The sequence below is a fragment of the Chlorocebus sabaeus genome, chromosome 6 (assembly GCF_047675955.1).
Source record: "Chlorocebus sabaeus isolate Y175 chromosome 6, mChlSab1.0.hap1, whole genome shotgun sequence".
NCBI classification, from domain to species: domain Eukaryota; kingdom Metazoa; phylum Chordata; class Mammalia; order Primates; family Cercopithecidae; genus Chlorocebus; species Chlorocebus sabaeus.
In genome coordinates, this window is record NC_132909.1 from 46425415 (window position 1) to 46453011 (window position 27597).

Here is a 27597-nt window from a genome sequence, read left to right on the forward strand (position 1 = left end):
GCTAACCCGGTGAAACCCCGTCTCTACGAAAAAAATTAAAAAACTAGCCGGGCGAGGTGGCGGGCGCCTGTAGTCCCAGCTACTCGGGAGGCTGAGGCAGGAGAATGGCGTAAACCCGGGAGGTGGAGCTTGCAGTGAGCCGAGATCCGGCCACTGCACTCCAGCCTGGGCGACAGAGCGAGACTCCGTCTCAAAAAAAAAAAAAAAAAAAAAAAACAACACTGTAACGGAATTTTAACACCCTTTCCTCGAAAAAATTGGAGGTACACGATTTGAGGAACAGATTATAGTCCTTGAATTAGTATAAGATCATCTTGAAAACCTCGTCTTGTTTTCCTTCACTGGGGCCTGGGGCTGGTTCATCCCGGCTGGTGCTTGGACATCAGCCGTCAGGGCCCGGCACCTCTCCCTTCTGCCGAGCCTTGGAGACAGGTGTCTAAGGACGCTGCCATGGCCACGGTCCCCAGAGTGGCCAGGAAGCCTAAGACAAGTCGCTTCCCCATTCTGGACTTCGGTCTGTGAAATGGGAATGGTGATACCTACCGCACGGCGTTCCTAGGATTCAGTGCGATGATACGAGGGCCAGGCCCGAGAACTGCGCACGTCGCGGTGGTTTCCAGAACATGATTCCAAGGACCGAGTGCTCCGGGATAGTCCCACTGCCAGAGTTTGGCCACGCGCATGCGCCCCAGTTTGCAGAGCAAGTTTAGCTCAAGAGCTTTTCACAACTGGTTTCTTTCCCCAAAAGGTCTTTTACCTTCGGTGTCAGCCGCCGCCAGACAACAGGAATCTAGTTAGGGGGTGCCCACGTACCCCTGGTAGGGGCCCTGATATTTGGCCCACGCACAGACGCCGACGCTGCAAAGCCCTCCGCGCTCCTGCTCGCCTGTTCCGCTCGAGTTCTGGCTCCCGGTCACTGGGACCGCCCACGTCTCAGGTGGTACAGCTTGGATCCAGGTCTCCGTCCCCTTCTTCCGCTTCCGGCCTCGGCTCCGCCCTCGCCGGAAGCGCATCTACAGCGGACTGGGCCTGCACTCAAGACGTGGTGGCTAGCGCGTCGGCCGGCGCGGTGGGATGACGCACAGAGGCAGCGACCAATGGGAAACGGCTTAGGCCGGAGCGCCCGCCCCCGCCTAGCCCCGCCCCCGCCCGGCGTCGGGCCGTCGGACGGGCGGGAAGGGGCGGCCGCTGGGGCAGGATGGCGGCGGCTGCGGTGGGCGCGGGCCCTGGCGCGGGGGGCCCGGGAGCAGCAAGCAGCAGTAGCGGGGCGCGCGAGGGCGCGCGGGTGGCGGCGCTGTGCCTGTTGTGGTACGCGCTGAGCGCTGGCGGCAACGTGGTCAACAAAGTGATCCTGAGCGCCTTCCCGTTCCCGGTGACCGTGTCGCTGTGCCACATCCTAGCTCTGTGCGCTGGGCTCCCGCCACTGCTGCGCGCCTGGCGCGTGCCCCCCGCGCCGCCCGTCTCGGGCCCCGGACCCAGTCCGCATCCGTCGTCCGGCCCGCTGCTGCCGCCGCGCTTCTACCCTCGCTACGTGCTGCCGCTCGCCTTCGGCAAGTACTTCGCGTCCGTGTCAGCGCACGTCAGCATCTGGAAGGTGCCCGTGTCTTATGCACACACGGGTAGGTTCCGCGCCCGGCCTAGGGGGCGGCGGCCGGGGCGCGCAGCTTGGGTCTTGGGCGCATGGAAAGGAGTGCGCCGCCCGGGGCGCGTCCCGCCGGACTGAGAAGTCAGCAGAGGGGCTACCAAGGCTTTTGGTAGGGGAGGGACACGCACAGGGTTCTTAGGGAGAAAAGGGGCTGAGAAGAGAGCTGGGAGGTAAGCAAGACAGACCACAACTGCCGTGGTGGGAGGAAGCCCTACCGACAGAGAAGGGATGAAGAGGTCTGAGGGGCTGCCAAGCCCTCCCATCCAGCCGTGGAGGTGGAACAGGTTGGGCCCTGGAACACAGGCAGCCCCCTGAGTGCCCTTCCCTCTCTTTGCAGTCAAGGCCACCATGCCCATCTGGGTGGTCCTCCTGTCCCGGATCATTATGAAGGAGAAGCAGAGCACTAAGGTAACCCCGGGCAGGGACTCTGGGCAGGTGGGAGCTCCAGGGGATTCCTCCCTGTTGCCAACTGGTGACGTGGTCAGGATCCTGGTCTGCAGGCTGCCTGGCTTCCTGTCAAATAGGGAAGTCAGTGTAGAGGCCTCCAGTGGCCTTTTACTACTCAAGTTCTAGAATCACGCTGTGAGCAATGGTGTGTGGAGTATGTGTACCTCTGTGATTTCTGCTGTGTGGTCTTAGGAACACTGTTGTCCCTTTCAGATACAATTTTCCTCCCATACCCTACCTGGGTTTGCTGGTAGGTAATGGGTTGGTCACATTTTGGCCGTACACCCCATGTGTGGCCTTTCCAGTGGGACTAGGGACGGATCAGAACGCTGTCGGATAGGTTTACACTTTTTTTTTTTTGAGACGGAGTTTTACTCTGTTGCCCATCCTGGAGTGTAGTGACACAATCTCAGCTCACTGCAACCTCTGCCTCCTAGGTTCAGGCAATTATCCTGCCTCAGCCACCCGAATAGCTGGGACTACAGACATGCAACACCACACCTGGCTAATTTTTTTTTTTTTTTTGTATTTTTAATAGAGACAGGGTTTCACTATGTTGCCAGGCTGGTCTCAAACTCCTGACCTCAAGTGATCAGTCTGCCTCAGCCTCCCAGAGTGCTGGGATTACAGGCGTGAGCCACTGCACTTGGCTAGGTTTTCACTTCTTTACAAGAGAGAGCTGTCAGGGGACCTCTGGGATCCGAAGCCAGACACGATCAAAGGAGTTTGATCTTGGCAAAATCCAGCAAAGTCTTAGAAATTAAAACAGCCAGAAGTTGTGATGGTCTGGGAACAGAAGCGAAAGCAGCACACAGGACTCAGGGCTGCATAAGGAGGATGCTTTGGGCACAGTCCAAATTCTGTTCAAGATGCCAAACCAGGGTATTTCCTGGCTTGGGGCAAGAATAGCCATGGCTTTAGCCAGAGACAGCTTTGTCCGGTATCCTTAAGTGGAAGTTGGGTGCCTGTCGTCCCAGCTGGAATCCATTTCATGCTGGACACCGTGCCTCTTTTCCAAGTGGTTGGTTTCTGACGTCTTGTGTTTTATGTAACTCAGAGAGGCAGTGCCCTGGATTGGTTTATAGAAATTGGGCCACCTATGGCTGATTTTTTTTTTTTTTTTTTAATTCCCTCCTGTCTTTGTCCCAGCAAGACCTGTGTGTGCTCTGCAGTCCCGCTCCCCCAGGGTGATGTCAGACTGTGACTTGGCTCCTGGGAAGTCAAAGTTTTCCCAGAGGTGTGTAGCTGCATCACCGGATATCATCGTGTTTATCAGGTTTCCCCGTTGTACGGGACATTGTACCCAGCTTGGGCAAGGAGCCGGAAACTTCACACAGTGAGGAAAGACTGGGAATTGGCCCGGTTAGACAGCCAGACTAATTATAATGACGTCATAACTTCTAGGAACCTGCCCTGCAAGGCAGATAAGGCTGGTAGTCATCATTCCTGATCTCAGGTTTTCCTGAGATGGACTGAGAGGGGAGAATCAGGTGCCTGAGGGCCACAGCCCCGTATTGGGGAAGCTGGAATTCAGGTCCACAGCCCTCACTCTGCCCTCCCTGTGGCATGACCACTACCTCCTAAGATCTCCACCTCTCCTACCTCTCCTTAAGAGTGTTTGTTTGTTTGTTTGTTTTTCTGAGGCAGAGTCTCGCTCTATTGCCCAGGTTGGAGGGCAGTGGTGGGATCTCAGCTCACTGCAAGCTCCGCCTCCTGGGTTCAAGCAACTCTTGCCTCAGCCTCCTGAGTGGCCGGGATTGCAGGCGCTTACCATCACTCCTGGCTAATTTCTGTGTTTTCAACAGAGACAGGGTTTCACCATGTTGGCCAGGCTGGTCTCAAACTCCTGACTTCAAGTGATCTGCCCTCCTCGGCCTCCCAAAGTGAAGAGTGTTCTTGGTGGGACAGGGTTGAGCCAAGAGTCAGAAGAGCTGGACATGCGGGAATGGATCCCGGTGGATCCTGGAAGTTGGGAGTCGTTTAGCCCCGCATGCCAGACCTTGTTGAAGGCTTTCTGTCACTATGTTTGCTACTCGTTCATTCAGCTAGCGGCTATTGAGTGCCTACTGTGTGCTAGGCACCAAGATAAAGCAGCGAACAAGGACCTGCCCTAAGGTTGTACACTAATGGAACTGGATGATGTAACAGAGTGGGTGCAGAGGCCGGGCACGGTGGCCCACGCCTGTAATCTCAGCACTTTTGGAGGCCGAGGTGGGCAGATCACGAGGTCAAGAGATCAAGACCATCCTGGCCAACATGGTAAAACCCATCTCTACTAAAAATACAAAAATTAGCCGGGCATGGTGGTAGGCACCTGTAGTCCCAGCTGCTCGGAAAGCTGAGGCAGGAGAATCACTTGAACCTAGGAGGCAGAGGTTGCAGTGAGCCAGAGATCGTACCACTGCACTCCAGCCTGACGACAGAGTGAGACTCCGTCTCAAAAAAAAAAAAAAAAAAAAAAGAGTGGGTGGAGAGCTCTCTGCTGGGGAAGCCCAGGCAGTGGCCCTGGGAACACAGCACAGAAGCCTCCCAAGGTGGAGGTGGGTTGGAGAAAGCTTTCCTTGTGAAGGCAGGAGGTCAGCGGGAGGAGAAGGCATCAGTGGAGTGTCCCAGCCAGGAGTAACCATACTGGAAGAGCCTGAAGTAAAAGGAAATGGGAGCTGGGTGCGGTGGCTCACACCTGTAATCCCAGTACTTTGGGAGTCCGAGGTGGATGGATCATGTGGGTCAGGACTTCAAGACTAGCCTGGCCAACATGGCGAAATCCTACCTCTACTAAAAGTACAAAAAAAATTGGCCGGGCATGGTGGCACATGCCTGTAATCCCAGCTACTGGGGAGTCTGAGGCAGGAGAATTGCTTGAACCCAGGAAGCGGAGGTTGCAGTGAGCCAAGATCGTGCCACTACACTCTGGCCTGGGTGACAGAGTGAGAGTCCGTCTCAAAAAAAAACTATTTTTTAAAAAGAGGGAAGGGGGAGCCTTACAGAGGATCAGGGCTTCAAAACCTGGTGTGTCGGCCGGGCGCGGTGGCTCAAGCCTGTAATCCCAGCACTTTGGGAGGCCGAGACGGGCGGATCACGAGGTCAAGAGATCGAGACCATCCTGGTTAACACGGTGAAACCCCGTCTCTACTAAAAAATACAAAAAACTAGCCGGGCGAGGAGGCGGGCGCCTGTAGTCCCAGCTACTCGGGAGGCTGAGGCCGGAGAATGGCGTGAACCCGGGAGGCGGAGCTTGCAGTGAGCTGAGATCCGGCCACTGCACTCCAGCCTGGGCAACAGAGCTACACTCCGCCTCAAAAAAAAAAAAAAAAAAAAAAAAAAACCTGGTGTGTCAGTGGCAGCTGAATAGATCTGTGGAGTTAGGACCAGCCCTGGGCTGTGGCCCTAAGCAGAGGCTCTTAATGAGGCTGACCGTATGGGAATAGGGCTACCCACAAATAAGCCCTGCCTCTGGTGCTCTAATAACCACCTCCCCCGAGCCACCCCCCGGAGCATCACTGGCATAGCAAACACCATTTTCAAAGTGTTAGGTAGTATCCCTTTGCTGAGGGAGGGGAGAGGCCTTTCCCCGGGCCTCTGTGGTGGGTGGCCCAGCTCTAGTCTGGCCTGTGGACCCTTCTTGATGACCTCTTCCTGCAGGTGTACTTGTCACTCATCCCCATCATCAGCGGCGTCCTGCTGGCCACTGTCACCGAGTTGTCTTTCGACATGTGGGGGCTCGTCAGCGCCCTCGCCGCCACGCTGTGCTTCTCGCTTCAGAACATTTTCTCCAAAAAGGTATTTGGGTACCATCAGCGGACGTGCATGGGGTTTCAGGGGTGTGCGGGCGGCAAGCTGGTGGCATTGGAAAAACAGGCTGAGTCGAAATTTCTTTGCTATTGGAGCAGTAAAATCTTGATTGCCATCTGCTGATTTTCTGTTTGTCATTTTGCTTTTTAAATCGTTTTGATTTTTTGGCCAGGCACAGTGGCTCACACCTATAATCCCAGCACTTTGGGAGGCCGAGGCGGGCAGTCCACTTGAGGCCAGGAGTTCAACACCAGCCTGACCAACATGGCAAAACCCCATCTCTATTAAAAACACAAAAATTAGCCAGGTATTGTGGCATGCACCTGTAATCCCAGCTACTCCAGACACTGAGGCACAAGAATTGCTTGAACCCAGGAAGCAGGGGTTTCAGTGAGCTAAGATTGCACCACTGCATTCCAACCTGGGCAAGAGTGAGTCTCCATCTCAAAAAAAAAAAAAAAAAAAATTCTAGGCCGGGCGCGGTGGCTCAAGCCTGTAATCCCAGCACTTTGGGAGGCCGAGACGGGCGGATCACGAGGTCAGGAGATCGAGACCATCCTGGCTAACACGGTGAAACCCCGTCTCTACTAAAAAATACAAAAAACTAGCCGGGCGTGGTGGTGGCGCCTGTAGTCCCAGCTACTCGGGAGGCTGAGGCAGGAGAATGGCGTAAACCCGGGAGGCGGAGCTTGCAGTGAGCTGAGATCCGGTCACTGCACTCCAGCCTGGGCGACAGAGCCAGACTCCGTCTCAAAAAAAAAAAAAAAAAAAAAAAAAAAAAAAAAAAAAAAATTCTATTATAAAGTTAATGTGCTCAATAAGAAAAAAATAGAGAAAAGCTCTTTTACTGAGACCAGAGCTCACTGTCGCCCAGGCTGGAGTGCAGTGGCACAATCATAGCGTACTGCAGCCTCAGTCTTCGAGGCTCAAGTGATCCTCACACCTCAGCCTCACAAAGCACTGGGATTACAGGCATTAGCCACCAGGCCTAGCTGAAGAGTTCAATTTAAAACAAAATTTCAAAACTTGTTGAAGCCTAGTGCAGTGGCTTACATCTATAATCCCAGCACTTTGGGAGGCCAAGGCTGGAGGATCACTTGAGGCCAGGAGTTTGAGACCAGCCGGGGCAATACAAATAGTGAGACCCTGTCTCAAAAAAAAAAAAAAAATTATTGCTCTTAACTCCTGTGATAATCACACACTTTTCAGGTACCGTGGTTAATGCAGTTTCCCTATTGGAAATACCAGTTATTTCCAACTTTTCATTGTAATGTAGATACAATTATGTGTGTGATGTTTTCCTATCTCAGTTATTTCATTATGATAGGCTTACAGTTCTCAGGTTAGAGGGTATGAAACGTTTATCACTCTTTTTTTTTTTTTTTTTTTTTTTGAGACAGAGTCTTGCTCTGTCGCCCAGGCTGGAGTGAGTGGCGTGATCTCACTGCAAGCTCCGCCTCCCGGGTTCATGCCATTCTCCTGCCTCAGCCTCCCGAGTAGCTGGGACTACAGGCGCCTGCCACGTCGCCTGGCTAGTTTTTTTGTATTTTTTTAGTAGAGATGGGGTTTCACCGTGTTAGCCAGGATGGTTTCGATCTCCTGACCTCGTGATCGGCCCGTCTTGGCCTCCCAAAGTGCTAGGATTACAGGCTTGAGCCACCGCGCCCGGCCTATCACTCTTAATATAGTTTGTCTGGTCATATTCTAGAAAGGTTATACCAATTTTGCCTCAAACCAGTGGAATTTCAGAGTGCCTACTTCACTTCGTCCTCACCAGCACTGACCGTTACTGCTTTATTTTTGTTTTCTTTTCCCAGTCGTTTATGCGTGGAACATGGTGCTTGTTTCAGGCCTGTGCTGTGTATGTCCTCACAAATGCACTTGCAGGTTTGGTGTTCAAGCTTAGATGTCAGGGTTAATGTCCAGCCACTGTGTTTGGGGCCTGAGTCACTGGAGCCCTTTTTGCCACTTATAGTTTTAATCACCCTCTAAAGAGGCTTTCCCTTTCCAGGTCTTGCGAGATTCACGGATCCACCATCTCCGGCTGCTCAACATCCTGGGCTGCCACGCTGTCTTCTTTATGATCCCCACCTGGGTTCTGGTGGACCTCTCAGCTTTCCTGGTCAGCAGCGACTTGGTGAGTTGGACAGCACCAAGAACACGCCATTTTCTTGGCTAGTTCCAAAATAGGTGCTTTGCTGAGGAGCTGTAGCTGCATGTTAACATTGGGGTGTTTTCTGGGCACTTGACAACCAGCCCTTTCAGCTGTCAGCCCTCTGTAATGACTCACACTGGCGGTGCACACCGTCGAGGAAGTGGGTTTCCATGCGTTTCCTTCTCTGGTGTGCTTGATCCCAGGTGCTGATAGCTGCTGTGTGGGCGCCAGTAGCATCAAGGAAGAGAAGGTGACCCTTTCATGTCCTGACAGTATGGTCCAGAGAGCACATTGACTTTTTATTTTTCCTCATTTTTTAATTTAAATGTTTATTTTTAGAGACAGAACCTTGCTCTGTTGCCAGGACTGGAGTGCAGTGGTACAATCATGACTCACTGCAGCCTTGACCTCAACCCGGGGCTCAAGCGATCCTCCCACCTCAGCCCCCCAAGTAACTGGGACTACAGGCAAGTACCACCATGCCTGGCTCATTTTTTTTACTGTTTTTGGAGAGACAGGGTCTCACTGTGTTGCCCAGTTTGGTCCTGAACTCCTGGTCTTAAGAGATCTGCCTCGGCCTCCCAAAGTGCTGGGAGTACAGATGTGAGCCCACTGTGCCTTGCCAGCCCTGGAACTTTGAAAACTGTGCGCTGGCCAAAAAAAAAAAAAAAAAAGGTCGAGCACAGTGGCTCATGCCTGTAATTCCAGCACTTTGGGAGGCCGAGGCGGGTGGATCATGAGGTCAGGAGTTTGAGACCAGCCTGGCCAATATGGTGACACCCCATCTCTACCAAAAATACAAAAATTAGCCAGGCATGGTGGCTCGCACCTGTAGTCCCAGCTAGTCGGGAGGCTGAGGCAGAAGAATCGCTTGAACCCAGGATGTGGCAGTTATAGTGAGCTGAGATGGTGCCACTGCCCTTCAGCCTGGGTGACAGAGCGAGACTCTGTCTCAAAAAATAAATAAATAAATAAGAAAGAGTAAAGAAAATTGTGCGCTGCCTAGGTGTAGTGGCTCACACCTATAATCCCAGCACTTTGGGAGGCCAAGGTATGTGAATCACTTGAGGTCAGGAGTTCGAGACCAGCCTGACCAATATGGTGAAAACCCGTCTCTACTAAAAATACAACATTAGCCAGGCATGGTGGTGCACACCTGTAATCCCAGCCACTTGGGAGGCTGAGGTGGGAGAATTGCTTGAACCCAGGAGGCAGAGATTGCAACTGCAATTGCACCACTGCAGTCCAGCCTGGGCCACAAGAGTGAAACTCCATCTCAAAAAAAAAAAAGAAAGAAAAAAAGAATAGAAAAGAAAAGAAAAGAAAAAAGGGAAAGGAAAAAGAAAAGAAGACAAGACAGGACAGGATAACTGTGTGCAGCTCAGTTCCTCCCTGGTCTCTATTTCCATTTACTCCACGTTGAATCTTTCTGCCACCTACAGGGTCTGCCTTCAGAGAATGTTATAAATGAATGCAGGTGCCTGCAGTGCGGAGGAGGCCAGTGTGATTCTTCCAGACTCGAGTTAGAAAGAAAAAGTAAATATTTATTGAGGTCTTAATGTGGTCTAGCTGGATTTGTGACATTTCTTATCTTTAATCCTTGGCTCCACCTGCTGAAGTAGTGGATATTACCTCTATTTTCCCAGTCAGTAAACCATGGCTCACTTTTCTCACTTTCCTTTCACATTGATGAGCTGTAATTCCTCTATGAAGAACTTTCCATCTGCCAGGGCTAGTTTGTTACCTTGAAGTATGGTACGAGAAAGGCAGTTTAATGCTTAACTGTTCCTTTTGATGACTGATTTTCAGGATAGAGAGTTGGAGCTTACTCCAAATGTTGACCAGAGTTGAGCGTTTGTTTGGGGGTAGGGAAGGGGTTCTCTTTTATTCTCCAGCATCATTGTGAACTTTATATGTTTGTTAGTTGCATGAATTACTTGTTTTCCTAGTCAAATTGTCCTGTCTTGGCCAGGCGCAGTGGCTGAAGCCTGTAATCTCAGCACTTTGGGAGGCCGAGGTGGGCAGATCACTTGAGGTCAGGAGTTCAAGACCAGCCTGGCCAACCTGGTGAAACCCCATCGCTACAGAAAATACAAAAATTAGCCAGGCATGGTGGCGCCTGCCTGTAATCCCAGCTACTCAGGAAGCTGAGGCAGGAGAATCGCTTGAACCTGGGAGGCGGAGGTTGCGGTGAGCCGAGATTGCGTTACCATACTCCAGCCTGGGCGATAGGGCAAGGCTCCATCTTAAAAACAAAACAAAAAAAAGAAAATGAAAAAAAATTGCCCTGTCTTAGCCACTGGAGCCCTTCTAATTGGTTCCCTGCCCTTATAGCCCTGTGGGTGAGCGTTTCGCCCAGCGGGATGCCCGCCTTCACCTTGTGTACTTCCCATCCCAGAGCTGCAGTCAGCCCCTCCTTCAGGGCTCCAGGTGCCATTAGTGGGGAGCGGTGTTTAAAGACACGATCCAGGCGCCGTGGGTGTTTTTTGCTGCTGGGTCGTCATTGTTGTTCAGCCTTTACTGTGAGAAGTTAGGAAGTACATACCTGGGGCAGCAGCAAAGAGTTCCTAGCAGTTAGTTTCACTTTCAGTTGAATAGTCCAGATCTTTGCTGCGTTGAATTTCGTATTTAGTTCTTGTTGCTGGTATGCTTGGTTCCTCTCCTCGTTTTCTTAGTTGCTTATTCTACCCCAGTTACTCACTGATGTTATTCTACTGTACACTCACTCATATAATCGCTTCAGAGTGAACATTCCCATGGCACAACTGGAACTAGAGTGCTGAGAGAAGGTTAGTATTTCTTTGTAGGCTGGGTACAGTGGCTCACACCTGGAATCCCAGCACTGTCAGAGACCGAGGTGGGTGGATCCCTTGAGGCCAGGAGTTCGAAACTAGCCTGGCCAACATGGGGAAACCCCATCTCTAGAAAAAATATAAAAATTAGCCGGCATGGTGGCGTACACCTACAATCCTAGCTACTAGATAGGCGGAGGTTGCAGTGAGCTGAGATCACGACATTGCGCTCCAACCTGGGTGACACAGCGAGACTGTGTCTCATAAAAATGAAAAAAATGAAGAAGTCTGGCCATGATTCCTGTCCCCTCCACCCTGTCCCCTCCCCGACCATGGATACCATTTCTTAGGCTCCTGGTTCACCTGTTCCATATTTTTGCAAATACAAGCAAATTTGCATGTATAATCACCCTCTGTCCTTACACACAGAGTAGCTTTTTATTTTATTATTTTATTTTATTTTATTTTTTGAGCCAGAGTTTCGCTCGCAATGGTGTGATCTCGGCTCACTGCAGCCTCCGCCTCCCGGATTCAAGCAATTCTCCTGCCTCAGCCTCCCGAGTAGCTGGGACTACAGACAGCCACCACCACGCCCAGCTAATTTTTTTTGTATTTTTAGTAGAGACGGGGTTTCACCATTTTGGCCAGGCTGGTCTCAAACTCCTGACGTTAGGTGATCCACCCACTTCAGCCTCCCAAAGTACTGGAATTATAGGCGTGAGCGACCATGCCCAGCCCAAAAAGTAGCTTTTTAAATATACAGGGCAGGCACAGTGCCTCACACCCGTGATCCCAGTATTTTGGAAGGCAGAGGCAGGCAGATTGCTTTAGCCTCAGGAGTTTGAGACCAGCCTGGGCAACATGGCAAAACCCCATCTCTATGTAAAACAAAACCAAAAATTCACCCGGCATGGTGGCACATGCCTGTAGTCCCAGCTACTTGGGAGCCTGAGATGGGAAGATCACTTGAGCCCAGGAAGGTCAAAGCTGCAGTGAGCCATGATTGAGCCACTGCACCCCAGCCAGCATGACAGAGCCAGGCCCTGTCTCAAAAATAAATATTAATAGACACTCATCTGTCCATATCTGTGGGTTCTACACTAGTGGATTCAACCAACTGCGAATTGAGAATATATGGTAGAAAAACAATTAAAATACCATAATAAAGAATAATACATATTTTTAAATAATACAGTATAACAATTATTTGTATAGCATTTGCATTAGGTATTATAAGTAATCTAGCGATGATTTCAAGTAAATGGGAGGATGTGCATGGATTACATGCAAATACTAAACTATTTTATAAAAGGGACTTGAACATCTATAGATGTTGGGATCCACAGGGGTACCTAGAACCAGTCCTCCGTGGATACTGAAGGGGAGCTGAACTCTTCTGCGCCTTGTTCATTTCATCTCATCGTCCTGGAGAGCTCTTCATAATGACACAGAAGGCCTTTCGCATTTCTCATAGGACTGTGTAATATTGTCAGTGGGTTTCCCGCCGGTTCCTCTGCTGTTCTGTGTTACAGCTCATTAGGGTATGTATGTGTCCACACATGGACAGGAACATACAGGCTTTTGCTGTGGTCTTTTGTCTTTGCTTTTCTTGCACTTAGGACATTTTGTGTTGTTATTGTTGTTCTGGTGATTATCTTTTTTTGTTGTAATGCGTTAAGTAACCTCCTTTTTTTTACTTGAGGCTATGTATATTATGTTTGGTGGTGTTTTGTTTTGTTTGTTTTTGTAGAGACAGGGTCTCCCACTGTTGCCCAGGTTGGTCTTGAACTCCTGGCCTCAAGCCTTCCTCCCACCTTGGCCTCTCAAAGTGCTGGGATGACAGCTGTGAGCCACCACACCTGGCCCATATGTTTTGTAACATGAGCATGACTTTGTGTATTTTAATAGCAGCCCTAGGCACACACCGTATTCACTAATGTTGCAGTCTGAAGATGGGGTTCCCACATGTCTGGGTTCCCTCTTTGTCTTGCATCTTCCACGTAGACTACACAGACGGCAGGTGAGTTAGTGTCATCGCAGTCCCATGCTGCAGAACAGGCGGGAGGAGGATGAGATGGGAGAATGTCAGCTGGTATCTGCTGCTCTCCCGTCTACCAAGAATCAAAGGCTGGAGTGGGCAGTTCCCAGAGATGCCTGGCCCAGTTGCCAAATGGCTTGGCAAAAGACAGGCGGGGATTCCTAGACTCTGGAGCAGGCGGCCTGGTTTCAAAACTTGGACAGAATACACGAAACAGCTACTTGAGAACCAAGAAGTAAATGGTAGCCTGCAGATGGCCGCGGGGAAGGACCAGAATTCAGAGTGCCTTGGAGCCAGCGGTGAGTTCGTCATTCTTGTTCCTCCTGCGTCTTCAGCCTGGACATGAGGCAGCTCAGAAGGTAGATGCAGGCCCTGAATAAGAACAGAGATGTTCTCTGTTTGGAGTTTGGAGAGTGGGAAAGGAGACTCCTAACCCTCAGAGAGAATGGAGGAAATCCCCTATTAGGCTTTTTCCTTTTTTTTTTTTTTTTTGAGATGGAGTCTTGATCTGTTACCCAGGCTGGAGTGCAGTGGCGCGATCTCAGCTCACTGGAACCTCTGCCTCCAGGGTTCAAGAGATTGTCCTGCTCCAGCCTCCCATATAGCTGGGATTACAGGCACGTGCCATCACGCCCAGCTAATTTTTATGTATTTTTTTTTTCTTTTTTTTTTTTTTTTTTTTTAAGTAGAGATGGGTTTCACCATGTTGACCAGGCTGGTCTTAAACTCCTGACCTCAGGTGATCTGCCCGCCTCAACTCCCAAAGAGATAGGATTACAGGCGCGAGCCACCACACCTGGATGCCTGTTAGACTTTTTCTCATTTTTGTTTTTTTTTTCAGTTTTGTTTTGTTTTGTTTTGTTTTGAGATGGAGTCTCGCTCTGTCACCCAGACTGGAGTGCAGTGGTACAATCTTAGCTTACTGTAACCTCCACCTCCCAGGTTCAAGCGATTCTCCCACCTCAGCTTCCTGAGTAGCTGGAATTGTAGGCACGCACCACCACTCCCAGCTAATTTTTGTATTTTTAGTAGAGATGAGGTTTCACCATGTTGGCCAGCCTGGTCTCGAACTCCTGACCTCAGATCATCTCCCCACCTCAGTCTCCCAAAATGCTGGGATGACAGGCGCCAGCTGGCATGCCCAGCTGTCTGTTAGGTTTTTTTCTATTTTCTTTTTTGCCTTCATCTCTTGCGTCCCAGGCCCCCAACAATCCTATGTCAGCAGCAACAGGTTCCACAGCCACCTAAAACCCTGAGAGAGGGGACCCTTCCTCTGCAGTTTTAGGAAACATGGTCCTCGGAGGATGGGAAGAGCCCTTCTGCAGCTTGTTCTCGCTCCATACTGTCACTGCTTGACCCTCAAATGGGGCTGTAATCACAGGAAGTAAACAGCCGAGTGCGGTGATTAAACCCCAGCTTTCTGACTGGAGGGCCATGAAAGGGAGGGACTAGGAAACTGGAAAGTACTCAGGAGATCGTGTGGAGGGAGGAGCTGAGGACAGCGACCTCATAAAGTCGCTGACAGAATCCCAGGCTCGCCCCTGAGCGTCACACGTTGTGAGGATCAGATCCTAAACTGCATACCAAAGACTGAGAACAGAACTGTGGGAGAGAGCACCGCTCAGCTTTCAGACTGACCACGGGCAGCACAGACTCAGGACAGAGCGAAATACCACTGGAAAGGCTTTGAAAACATAACTGACATTGGAACCACGACCCCACAGAAGGCTGGTCAAGCCTGTAGCCTGAACCCAGCATCATCAATTGCCTGCTAAAAAAAATCAACATTCTTCATAGGATGTGAATAAGACCCGGACTTTGATAATATGCTCAATGCCCGGGATTCCAGCCAAAATTACATAGTTTATGAAGAACCAGGAAATTCCAGGTGGTTGGGAAAAGACAACACGGGCCAACAGTACAATGACACAAATGTTGGGATTATCAGACAAAGACTTTAAAGCAGTGATTATCCCAGCTGCTCGGGAGGTGGAGACAGGAGAATCACTTGAACGCGGGAGGCAGAGGTTGCAGTGAGCTGAGATTGCACCATTGCACTCCAGCCAGGGTGACAAGAGCAAATCTCCATCTCAAAAAAAAAAAGAGAGAAGAAACTTTAGTACATGGAATGTTACATACAGTGGAACATTACTCAGCAGTGAAAAGGTGCCAACTCTTGTCCCTCACAACCTGGAGGAATGGCAGATATGCTACACTGAGTGATGCTACACTGAGTGAAAGCAGCCTGTCTCCGAAGGTTCCGAGCCTTGTGATTCTAGTTCTGTGACAATGTCCCAAAGACACACGGATCATGACAGAAAACATGGATGGTTGCCAGGTTTAGGAGGAGGGGGTTAGGACAAAAGAGAAGCCCCCCAGGAGTGTCCTAATCCCCGATGGTCGTGGTGGTTCCATGAATTGATGCATTTGTTAAAATGCCTGGAATTGTGCACCGTATGGACACATCAGTCCATTTTATTATGTATCTTTTTTTGTTGTAAGCCAGATTGGTTGGGTTCCTTTCCCGGAAGACAGATACCTATGCAAGCAGGAAGAAAATAGCTTGGGAGTCCTAACCCAATCACCTTAGGGAGCGACCCTGGGAGAACAGGCTGGCCCACCATGGAGGCATCCTGGTGGGCTCGTATATATTACAGGGGCTACTCCTCCAGTGAGGTTGCCTGCAGAAGCTGCAGGGTGTATGGCACAGGTAAATGGACTTGCATTTGGGAGTTCGAGTCTTGACTTGGTTGACATTGAGCTGGTCGCCTAAACGTGTCTTCCTTGCGTTGGAGAGGACCATGGGATCCTTCTCTCTTGGAGTGCAGTGGAGATGGAGTCAGGCAGACATCCTGCAGCTCCAGCGGGGCCGCCAATCAGTCGCCCTGGGCTGAGCCAGCTCTGTCCTACTGTGGCCAAGGTCAGCGTGGCCTGGAATTTGGCTTACAGGGCGGTGCCTACCTGATTCTCACCTGTCTGCCTGTCCTGGGACCAGCCTAGATTATTGGGGCGGGGGGGGTTCTATGACCCTGATGTCTGCTAGTTGTGATTTCTTGATCCCTTATTCAGAATGGCCTCATTTTGTTCAGGGTCAGATGGTAAAGTTTTGTGGGATTTTTTTGAGACAGTGTCTTACACTGTTGCCTAGGCTGGAGTGCTGTGGCACCACCGTATTTCACTGCAATCTTGAACTCCTGGGCTCAAGCAATCCTCCCACCTCAGCGTCCCAAGTAGCTGGGACTACAGGTGTGCACCACCATGCCTGGCTAATTTTTTATTTTTTTGTAGAGACAGGGTCTCACTGTGTTGCCCAGGCTGCCCTCAAATGATTTTTCTTCCTTAGCCTCCCAGAGTGCTAGGATTACAGGCATGAGCCATCACGCCCAACCTAAACTGTTTTTTGTTTGTTTGTTTGTTTGTTTTTTGAGACGGAGTTTCACTCATGTCGTCCAAGCTGGAGTGCAATGGTGCAATCTCGGTTCACTGGACCTTCCGCCTCCCACGTTTAAGGGATTCTGCTGCAGCCTACCGAGTAGCTGGAATTAACAGGCATGCGCCACCACACCCGACTAATTTTGTATTTTTAGTAGAGACACAGTTTTTCTATGTTGGTCAGGCTGGTCTCGAACTTCTGATCTCAGGTGATCCACTCACCTCGGCCTCCCAAAGTGCTGGGATTACAGACGTGAGCCACTGCACCTGGCCTCAACTGTTGATGATAACATCACCTCTTGTGTTTGTTTAGCTTGAGATTCTTGTAAAGCACCTCCAAAGCTATGATTCCGTTTCATCCTCACAGCAATAGGTGCAGACCCATGGCTTTCATATTATTGGGTACTTCGCAGGCTCAGGGCCATCTTCCCAGGACCTCCCACCCTGTAGAATGCATTGTGGCCAACAAGCAGACCCCTGCTTTGCTAAACCCAGAGTTCCTGGCTGTTCACTGCCAGGGAAGGCTTTGGCTTACGTCTTGCTTGGTACCCTTTGGGGACCTGGCTTTACCTGTTTCCTTGGCAAGAGATGGCGGGTGATTTCCCGTGCTGTGTGGTGTCATGAGGTGCTGAAGTCATGGACCTAAAGCACCTAGTGTCTCTTGGTGACACACCTGGGCTGGCTGCCTGTGGACCATGAGGCTCCAGACGAGCCCCTCCGCATCCCTTCCCCTAACCCTGCCAGGTAGATACAGGGAGGCGGGGTCACCGCTGCCCACTGAAGTGCTGTCTTTGCCTTGCGGTCTCTGCAGACCTACGTCTACCAGTGGCCCTGGACACTCCTGCTCCTGGCTGTCAGCGGCTTCTGTAACTTTGCCCAGAATGTCATCGCCTTCAGCATCCTCAACCTTGTCAGCCCCCTGAGCTACTCGGTAGCCAATGCCACCAAGAGAATCATGGTCATCACGGTGTCCCTGATCATGCTGCGCAACCCAGTCACCAGCACCAATGTCCTGGGCATGATGACTGCCATCCTGGGGGTCTTCCTCTATAACAAGGTGAGAGTTGGGGAAGGCTGGGCAGGGAAGGAAGCCGGCCCCTCAGCACCCAGGATGTCAGAAGAGGAAGGGCCTCCCGGGCGCTGGAGGCTGGGGCTGTAGGTCGAAGCTTTGCCACTGACTGGTTTATGATCTTGGTGTAGCCCCATCCCACCCTGGCTTCCTTTTTCCTGCATAGGCAACCTGAGGTCCTCAAATCACTCTGCTGTGTCTCAGCTGGGGATTTCCCTCCCTCCTCTCAAAGGCTCTGTTTAGTGCAGTGTTAAGTACATGGGATGGCAAACAGACAACAGAGAGGGCTTGCCTTCCTTTTTTTTTTTTTTTTTTTTTGAGACGGAGTCTCGCTCTGTTACCCAGACTGGATTGCAGTGGCGCTCTATCCCAGCTTACTGCAACCTCCATCTCCCGGGTTCAAGCAATTCTCCTGCCTCAGCCTCCTGAGTAGGTGGGACTACAGGCGCCTGCCACCACACCCAGCTAATTTTTGTGTTTTTAATAGAGATGGGGTTTTACCATGTTGGCCAGGCTGGTCTCAGGCTCCTGACCTCAGGTGATCCACCTGCCTTGGCCTCCCAAAGTGTTGGGATTACAGGCGTGAGCCACTGCGCCTGGCCTCTTCATTTGTTTCTTAACACATGTAGATATGGGGTCTCTCTGTTTTGCCCAGTCTGGTCTCCAACTCCTGGTCTCAAGTGATCCTCCCGCCTGGGCCTCCCAAAGCACTGGGATTACAGGCGTGAGCCACCACGCCTAGCCAAGGACTTTCCTCCTGAGTCTGTCCACGCATTGTGGTCTGGTCCATTCATGTCTGCTTTCCTTGCTCAAGCCCTGTGACTTATGCCGGCCCCGGAGGTTAACTCACCTTTTTTTTTTTTTTGAGACGGCGTCTTGTTCTGTCTCCCAGGCTGGAGTGCAGTGGTATGATCCCAGCTCACTGCAACCTCCTCCACCTGGGTTCAAGCAATTCTCGTTCCTCAGAACTCCTGAATAGCTGGGACTACAGCATGGGCCACCACACCTGGTTAATTTTTTGTATTTTTAGTAGAGACGGGGTTTTGCCATGTTGCTCAGGCTGGTCTCAAACTCCTGAGCTCAGGTGATCCTCCTGCCTCGGCCTCCCAAAGTGCTGAGATTACAGGTGTGAGCCACCACGGCCAGCCATTTGATTGACTGTGAATTATGAGCTCTTCCTTATGTCCTGTTTCATTGCTCTCTTTCTGGCACAGACCAAGTACGATGCAAACCAGCAAGCCAGGAAGCACCTCCTCCCCGTCACCACAGCAGACCTGAGCAGCAAGGAGCGTCACCGGAGCCCACTGGAGAAGCCCCACAACGGCCTCCTCTTCCCCCAGCACGGTGACTATCAGTATGGCCGCAACAACATCTTAACAGACCACTTCCAGTACAGCCGGCAGAGCTACCCAAACTCATACAGTTTGAACCGCTATGATGTGTAGAGTCCAGAGGACAGGATCAGACTGTTCTGTGACTCCTTCCCCGGCTCCCACAGCAGTATCAGAAACTTCTGACAATCAGTGAATGTACAACCCAGCCGAGGGGACAGTGCATAAGTCTCTATCAGAAGACCTGGGGTTCCTGGCCCCCCGTGAGCCGCAGCAGGATCCGTTGCCTGCAGTGCAGACGGCTATGAGCTCTGGGCAAACCTAAACAGAGACCGGTGTCTCATGCTCTTTCTTTCTGGAGTCTGTCATCTGAGGGCCGTGTCCCTGTGGAGATCTTGGCCACGTTGGACCTTTCCATGTGGAATTATTCCCTAAGCAGTGTAGCTCAGAGCACTTGTGTCTGCATTCCAGATTAACATTCAGGACCCTGTGTGAAAAGCTGGGGTCACTGTGGCTGTAGACCATGAGCTGGCAGTGGGGGTGTCCAGGACGGAGCTTGAGAACGTCAGACTGGCTACTTTAATTCCCTGGCGCAGATACACATAGGACCAACAGGGTCACCAAGCAGACAGGGAGCCTGCGAGAATCATTCAAAACATCCCCAGGCACAGAGATGGATCCAGTTTCCTGGTCATCCCTTTAGCAGTTTGCAAGTTCCTGGCAAATGTTCCAAAGCAAAAAGCGATTGCAGTTAGCATCCAGTTCCTGCCGCCTGGTGCCGTGCCCTGCACGATGCAAGGGAAACTGCTGTCTCTCCTCTGCCTCTTCCCTCGACAGAGCAGGGTGCTTCTCTTGCGGTGGTGAGAAGGATTTTGAGAAATCATGTTCAGTATTTCAAGCTCTGTTTCTGTGGCACTTGTCTTTTGAGAGAGTCTTCACCTCTTCTGTGATGACTTGGTAGGTTGTTTGGTAGAGAGAGCTTGATTTTCTGAGGCTCTTGCATTTTTCTAGGGAATATTTTGTAGTTGTGTGTGTCTGTTTTTGCCTTGCTCCCCATTATGGGATGCATTAGGACTGGCTTATGGATTGAAAACCGTTTTGTTTCTAAAAGTTTAAAAACAAAGTTTCCTGGCCAGACGCGGTGGCTCACACCTGTCATCCCAGCACTTTGGGAGGCCAAGATGGGCAGATCACGAGGTCAGGAGTTCGAGACCAGCCTGGCCAACATAGTGAAACCCCATCTCTACTAAAAATACAAAAATTAGCCGGGTGTGGTGTTGTGCGCCTGTAGTCCCAGCTACTCAGGCTGCTGAAGCGGGCAAATCGCTTGAACCCGGGAGGCGGAGGTTGTGGTGAGCCGAGACTGCACTCCAGCCTGGGTAACAGCGAGACTCCATCTCAAAAAAAAAAAAAAAAAAAAAAGTTCCCACTGGTGATGCCTGTGTGACACATTCTGGTATTTAGTAGGAAATAATGTGTTTTGAAGCTTCAGGAGAAGCTTCAAAATTGTCACAATTGCTGAAAACAGAATGAATCATGAACATTATCTCCATAGTAATAGACGAGACCACAGTGTGTTGGTTCCCTGACCTGTTTTTGTGTTTATGTTAGGATCTGAATCATGTTCTGGGTAAGGGGACGAGGAGCTAACACTGCGCGAAGATTTGGTTTGCCAAATCAGATTCTTTGGTCAAGAGTCAGTCTGGGGCCAGACGCGGTGGCTCCCGCCTGTAATCTCAGCACTTTGGGAGGCTGAGGTCGGCGGATCACTAGAGTTTGAGACCAGCCTGGCCAACGTGGTGAAACCCCGTCTCTACTAAAAATACAAGAATTAGCCAGGCATCATGGCACCCACCTGTAATGCCAGCTACTTGGGAGGCTGAGGCAGGAGAATCACTTGAGCCCAGGAGGTAGAGGTTTCAGTGAGCTGAGATCACACCACAGCACTCCAGCCTTGGTGACAGAGTGAGACTCTGTCTCAAAAAAAAAAAAAAAAAATTAGTTTGGGTCTTGGCAGAAATCAACATAAGGAATATGACAAGACCCCAGGAGGTAACCCTGGGTGCTCAGGTCCGAGCTGTGGTCTCTGTCTTTTACGGCTTCTTGCAAGGACTGTGCCCTCATGGAGGGGACCACGGCTTGGCCTGTGTGGGGTCTTAGGTGATGGCTGCCTTCTTTCTTCTTCACAGCCAGCTTCTTGCTGGCACTTGAGGGGAGAGAGCAGCCAATGAGAGGTTCACCTTTTATCTCCCAGCGAGTGAAATGTTTCCCCGTTCAGAGAGGAATTAACATCGCTTATGCTTGACTCCTGTTCTTTTTGTTGTTTTTCTTTCATTTGGAATTCTGTATTTAAGATGTTGTGTCAGCTGACACCTGAGACACTCCTGGACCACCCTGCTTGGTGGTGAGTTTCCGCACCACCGGCCTCAGAAGTGTCCCTCTTCCTTCGTCTCTTGTTCGCTTGCTTTGTATATACTTTGGTCCCAAAGCTGAGACAATTGCTGTGTAAGATGTGAAGGCTGCTATTTGTCAGAAGAACTTGCCGCGTGCCTTCACCGAAGGCAGTCAAGTCTGCAGTTGGATTTGTCTCACTGGTGAATGACAAGAAACAGGGATCATTTTGCACTGCAGAGAGATATTACAGGAGTTGTCTGTGATTATAGTACCTGAATCTTTGAACATGTCATCGAACTCCAAAATTAATTCGACCTCCATTCAGGCTTCATGAAATCTCTGATGTTGCTGAAATTTGTATATTATTTTCCTTTTCCGATGCAAGATCTGCTGGTGAGGGGAAATGACTGTTTGGTTTTATTATGGTTTATAAATTAATAAATGGGCTATTTAATTCTGTATATAAATTTACAGCAAGTACGTACACTGGAGTGAATGAGGCAATCACATTACACCAAATCAGCAGATCAAAAGACAAATATTTCTGAGACCTGGAGGTCCACTTTCCCTGCCGCACCCCCCACCTTCCCCCACGAGATGGATTCTTGCTCTGTTGCCCAGGCTGGAGTGCAGTGGCGCAATCTCAACTCACTACAACCTCCATCCCCCAGGTTGAAGTGATTCTCGTGCTTCAGCCTCCTGTGTAGCTGGGATTACAGGCATGGCTAATTTTTTGTATTTTTAGGAGAGACAGGGTTTCACCGTGTTGGCCAGGGTGGTCTCGAACTCCTGGCCTCAAATGCTCCGCCTGCCTTGGCCTCCCAAAGTGATAGGATGACAGGCATGAGCCACCGTGCCCAGCCAGACTGACATTGACCTCTGGAAGGCCGGTTTCCCAGCCAGTGCCCGCACCACATGCCCCACTCGCATGCTTTCATCTGCAGGCCTGCCTTCCTGTCAGCCTCCTCGCTGCTGGGCTCTGCGGTAGGGAATTTCCTTTACCCATCCAAGGTATGGTCTGGCTGGTAACACTGACTCCAACCCAGCTCCTTCATTTTACAGAAGGAGGCATTTCTGAATCATGTTTGTTCACTATGGCAAGACTCACAGGAGAATTTTTAACCACCTTATTTTAAGTCATTCATTCTGGGAACAGTCAAGCCCCAATCACAAAGGGGTCAAGCCAGATCCATTCAAGTGAGGAAGTACTTGCAGTTTCTGAATTTTGCTGTGTATTTGTCCTATGTCACCCAACAGGCCCTTTGCTATAGGTGGGGCATTACCAGACCCCAATACCTTAAGGTCTCACAGCCTGAAGGACACAGAACATTAAGTTATTAAAAGACCTGAAAATATTATTATTATTTTTTCAATTGTCACCTGTTTTCAAGACTTAAATGCTATAGACTTTTCTTCGAGAATGACGTGTGTATTCATCACTGGCATTTGCCAAAAATAAATGGTTTCCAGGGAATCAAAATTGGTCCCGATTTGTCAGCAAGGGTCTCTTTTTGAGTGACCCTGTCTTCAGTGTGCCCAGCAACAAAATGTGGAAGGAGGAGAAAGAGCAAGCCAAGTTGGTTGTCACGTCTAGACTTACTGCAACCTTTGTTTTTTCTTCGGAGCCAAAAATAAGGATGTGCAATTTGTGAATCGATTAGATGATACAATGAAAATAGGAGCACAGCTAAATTAATGACGTGACTTTATTGAACAGAATAACATGGGAAGTCCAGGAACGTTGTGACAGCTGTGCTTATGAAACTTTTTTTTTTGGTATGTTTCATGTTTTTTGAGACAGGATGTCATTCTGTCGCCCAGGCTGGAGTGCAGTGACGCAATCCCGGCTCTCAGCAGCCGCAACCTCCCAGACTCAACGGTTCTTTCCACCTCAGCCTCCCAAGTAGCTGCAATACAGGCACGCGCCACCAAACATGGCTGATTTTTGTATCTTTTGTAAAGATGGAGTTTCACCTTGTTGCCCAGGCTAGTCTCAAACGTTTGGGCTCAAGCGATCTGGCCTGTTACGTTTTGGGTTTAAGAGACAGGGTCTCACTTTTTTGCCCAAGCTGGACTGCAGTGGCACAGCCATAGCTTACTGCAGCATCAAACCCCCAAACTCAAGTCAGTCCCCTGCCTCAGCCTCCGAAGTAGCTGAGACAGGTGCACACTACCACACCCAGCTAATTTTTAAAATATTTTTAGAGATGGGGCTCTGTGGTGCCCAGGCTGGTCTGGAACTCCTGGGCTGAAGTGATCCACCTGCCTTGGCCTCCCAAAGTACTGGGATTACAGGTGTGAGCCACCGTGCCCGGCCTGAAGCCATTTTTGTGTATTGACAGCCAAGACTCTACCTGCGACATGCCCAGCTCAGTGGTGAGCTTTTCACACACAATACCCTTGTGAGCTTTATTAACCTTGTTTTAAAACAACGGGGTCAAGTCACTCATCTGGGATTACACAGCTGCTTAAATCTGGCTCCAGAACCCATTTTTCCCCATTACTCAAACCATCCCCAGCAAAGGATTTCTTTCAAACAGAAAGGGTTTGAGTTTCTGCTGAGACTATTGCCCATGTCCTTCTCATTCATAATCTTTTTGTTTAGTGATTTACTAAGCACCTACTGTGTCAAGCAGCAGGAAACAGATATGTAAGCCTCCTACCCTCAAAGCACTCAGCCTACATGACAGGTATGTAACTAAGGAGCACATGGGAGCTACTTAGAAATGCTAAGACAGGGGGATGGGGGACTGAGGGGAGGTGGCAGGGCTCACACCTGTAATCCCAGCATTTTGGGAGGCCAAGGTGGGCGGGTCACCTGAGGTCAGGAGTGCGAAACCAGCCTGGCCAACATAGTGAAAGCCTATCTCAACTAAAAATACAAAAACTAGCCAGGCGTGGTGGCACGCTCCTGTAATACTAGCTACTTGGGAGGCTGAGGCAGGAGAATCGCTTGAACCTGGGAGGCAGAGGTTGCAGTGAGCCGAGATCACACCACTACACTCCAGCCTGAGTGACAGAGCGAGACCCTGTCTCAGTAAAACCCCACAAAACTTGAGTTACCATCTGACCCTGACCACAGTGAGACCATTCCGGTGAAGGGGTCCAGAGTCAAGAAATCACAACCAGCAGATATCTGGGCCACAGAATCCCCTCAGTGCACCTGGCCCTCCACGTTGCTGCTTAGGTGAGTCTGTTCACAAGGCTCATCTCACTCAGGGTGTCCACTTGACTTGCTGGAGAGTATCTGCAGTAGTGGTCTACCAGCTCTTTCTACTGCTTTGTTTTGACCAGTGGGTTCTGGTTTCAGCCTTTGAAATGAGCTTGGTAGAGGCGCCTGTCATGCTTACATTTTCAGTCTCAGATATATGGCTTTTTTTTTTTTTTGAGACGGAGTCTCCCTCTGCCACCCAGGCTGGAGTGCAGTGGTGCGATCTCGGCTTACTGCAAGCTCCACCTCACGGGTTCACGCCATTCTCCCGCCTCAGCCTCCCGAGTAGCTGGGACTACAGGTGCCCGCCACCATGCCCAGCTAATTTTTTTGTATTTTTAGTAGAGACGAGGTTTCACCGTGTTAGCCAGGATGGTTTCTATCTCCTGACCTTGTGATCCGCCCGCGTCAGCCTCCCAAAGTGCTGGGATTACAGGTGTGAGCCACCGCGCCCGGCCTTGTTTTTGTTTTTTTGAGACACAGTCTCGCTCTGCCACCCAGGCTAGAGGGCAGTGACGCGATCTCGGTTTGCTGCAACCTCCCTCTCCCAGGTTCAAGTGATTATCCTGCCTCAGCCTCTGATTAGCTGGAATTAAAGGCGCCTTCCACCACGCCCAGCTAATTTTTGTATTTTTAGTAGAGACGGGGTTTCACCATGTTGGCCAGGCTGGTCTTGAAATCCTGACTTAAGTGATCCACCTGCCTCAGCCTCCCAAAGTGCTGGGATTACAGGCATGAGCCACCACGCCCAGCAGCATTTCAAACAATCTGAAACAAATGTCTGAAAGTAGTGACCGTGGGTGTACTAGCTTTCTAGAAGGTAGCTGAGCAGTATTAGTATTGAATTTGCACACCCTCTGACTCAATACAAGATTCATATCTACTAAAACACTTTTTTTTTGAGACAGAGTCACTCTGTCACCCAGGCTAGAGTGCAGTGGTGCAATCTCATCTCACTACAGCCTCCACCTCCAGACTCAAGCGATTCTCCTGCCTCAGCCTCCCGAGTAGCTGGGATTACAGGTACGCGCCACCATGCCCAGCTATTTATTTTTTAGTAGAGATGGGGTTTCTCCATCTTAGCTAGGCTGGTCTCAAACTCCTGGCCTTGAGTGATCTTCCTGCCTTGGCCTCCGAAAGTGCTGGGATTACAGGCGTGAACTTCCACGTCCAACCCTATATACACTAAGATATACACTAAGATACAGTGGCCTAAAAATGGAACCAAGCCAGCAGACAACAGAGTCTCACTTCAATAAGCTGTGGTGAGTCCACACCATGGCATCCTATGTAGCCTCAAAAATCACACTACTGCCCGGGCACAGCAGTGGCTCACGCCTGTAATCCCAGCACTTTAAGAGGCCGAGGCAGGTGGATCACCTGAGGTCAGGAGTCTGAGACCAGCCTGGCCAACATGGTGAAACCCTAGCTGGGTGTGGTGGTGTGCACCTGTAGTCCCAGCTACTCGGGAGGCTGAGGCAGAAGAATTGCTTGAACCCGGGAAGCAGAGGTTTCAGTGAGCAGAGGTCACACCACTGCACTCCAGCCTGGGTGACAGAGCAAGACTCTGTCTCAAAAAAAAAAAAAAAAAAACTTCTTAATGTAGATCTTACTTGGCATCAAAAAGTGTCCACACTGTGGATTACCGACTATTCTATAAACAGTATAGGCTAGGCACGGTGGCTCACGCCTGTAATCCCAGCACTTTAGGAATCCAGGGCAGGCAAATCAGTTGAGGGCAGGAGTTGGAGACCAGCCTGGCCAACATGGTGAAAGCCTGTTTTTACTAAAAATACAAAGATCAGCTGGGTGTGATGGTAGGCGTCTGTAATCCCATCTACTCAGGAGGCTGAGGTGGAAGAATCACTTGAACCTGGAGGCGGAGGGTGCAGTGAGCCGAGATCGCACCACTGCACTCTAGGCTGGGCAACAGACAAGACTCCGTCTCAAAAAAAATTAAAAAATGTAGGGCCGGATGTGGTGGCTCACGCCTGTAATCCTAGCATTTTGGGAGGCTGAGGCGGGTAGATCACCTGAGGTTGGGAGTTTGAGGCCAGCCTGACCAACAGGGAGAAACCCCGTCTCTACTGAAAATAAAAAATTAGCTGGGTATGGTGGTACATGCCTGTAATCCCAGCTACTCGAGAGGCTGAGGCAGGAGAATCGCTTGGGAGGCAGAGGTTGCGGTGAGCCGAGATCATGCTGTTGCACTCCAGCCTGGACAACAAGAGCAAAACTCCATCTCAAAAAAATAAAAATAAAAAACTTAAAAAAATAGTATGATCCCACACTGTTCTGTATATTTAGGGTATTTAGAGCTGACCCCTTGTTCAGATCTTAGTGCAGACCTCACCTCGAGAGCCTTTCCTGACAACCCTATCAGCCTGGGCCCCACCCTCCCTTGTATCATAGTCTCAGCATCCTCTTCTCCTTAATAACACCTTTGAGATGATCTATTTGTTTACTGACTTTGGGATTCTTCCCCGCCATAGACTGAGTTCCCTGAGAGCAGAGCTGAGATCTGAGTTGCGCATGACTCCATCTATAAGCCACATCCAGCGCTGGCCGCTTGTTTTTGTGAGCCAGGAAGGGTTTTTTTTTTTTTTTTTTTTTGAGACGGAGTCTCGCTCTGTCACCCAGGCTGGAGTGCAGTGGCGTCATCTTGACTCACTGCTAGCTCCGCCTCCCAGGTTCACGCCATTCTCCTGCCTCACCCTCCCAAGTAGCTGGGACTACAGGCGCCCGCCACCTCGCCCGGCTAGTTTTTTGTATTTTTTAGTAGAGACGGGGTTTCACCGTGTTAGCCAGAATGGTCTCGACCTCCTGACCTCGTGATCCGCCCATCTCGGCCTCCCAAAGTGCTGGGATTACAGGCTTGAGCCACTGCGCCCGGCCAGGGTTTTCAAAGGTGAACATGTGCAATCAATTGACGACAGGAACTACAACCTGGGAGCCCCAATTAAGTGAAATGTTATATCCCAAAAGAATTCCACTCTATAGGCCGGGCGCGGTGGCTCAAGCCTGTAATCCCAGCACTTTGGGAGGCCGAGACGGGCGGATCACGAGGTCAGGAGATCGAGACCATCCTGGCTAGCACGGTGAAACCCCATCTCTACTAAAAAACAAAAAAACTAGCCGGGCAAGGTGGCGGGGCACCTGTAGTCCCAGCTACTCGGGAGGCTGAGGCAGGAGAATGGCATAAACCCGGGAGGTGGAGCTTGCAGTGAGCTGAGATCCAGCCACTGCACTCTGGCCCGGGTGACAGAGTGAGACTCCGTCTCAAAAAAAAAA

At 50.4% G+C, this 27597-nt stretch overlaps 1 protein-coding gene across 1 annotated transcript; it reads left to right on the forward strand.

Annotated features, from left to right (window-relative positions):
• The first annotated feature begins 1137 nt into the window (after positions 1–1137).
• On the forward strand, positions 1138–23437 carry SLC35E1 (solute carrier family 35 member E1). The gene is made up of 6 exons (XM_037992465.2): positions 1138–1619; positions 1983–2053; positions 5735–5872; positions 7896–8021; positions 17113–17358; positions 18585–23437. The coding sequence occupies exons 1-6, from the start codon at positions 1199–1201 to the stop codon at positions 18813–18815; spliced, it is 1233 nt and encodes a 410-aa protein (XP_037848393.1). The 5' UTR covers positions 1138–1198; the 3' UTR covers positions 18816–23437.
• Positions 23438–27597: the final 4160 nt, after the last annotated feature.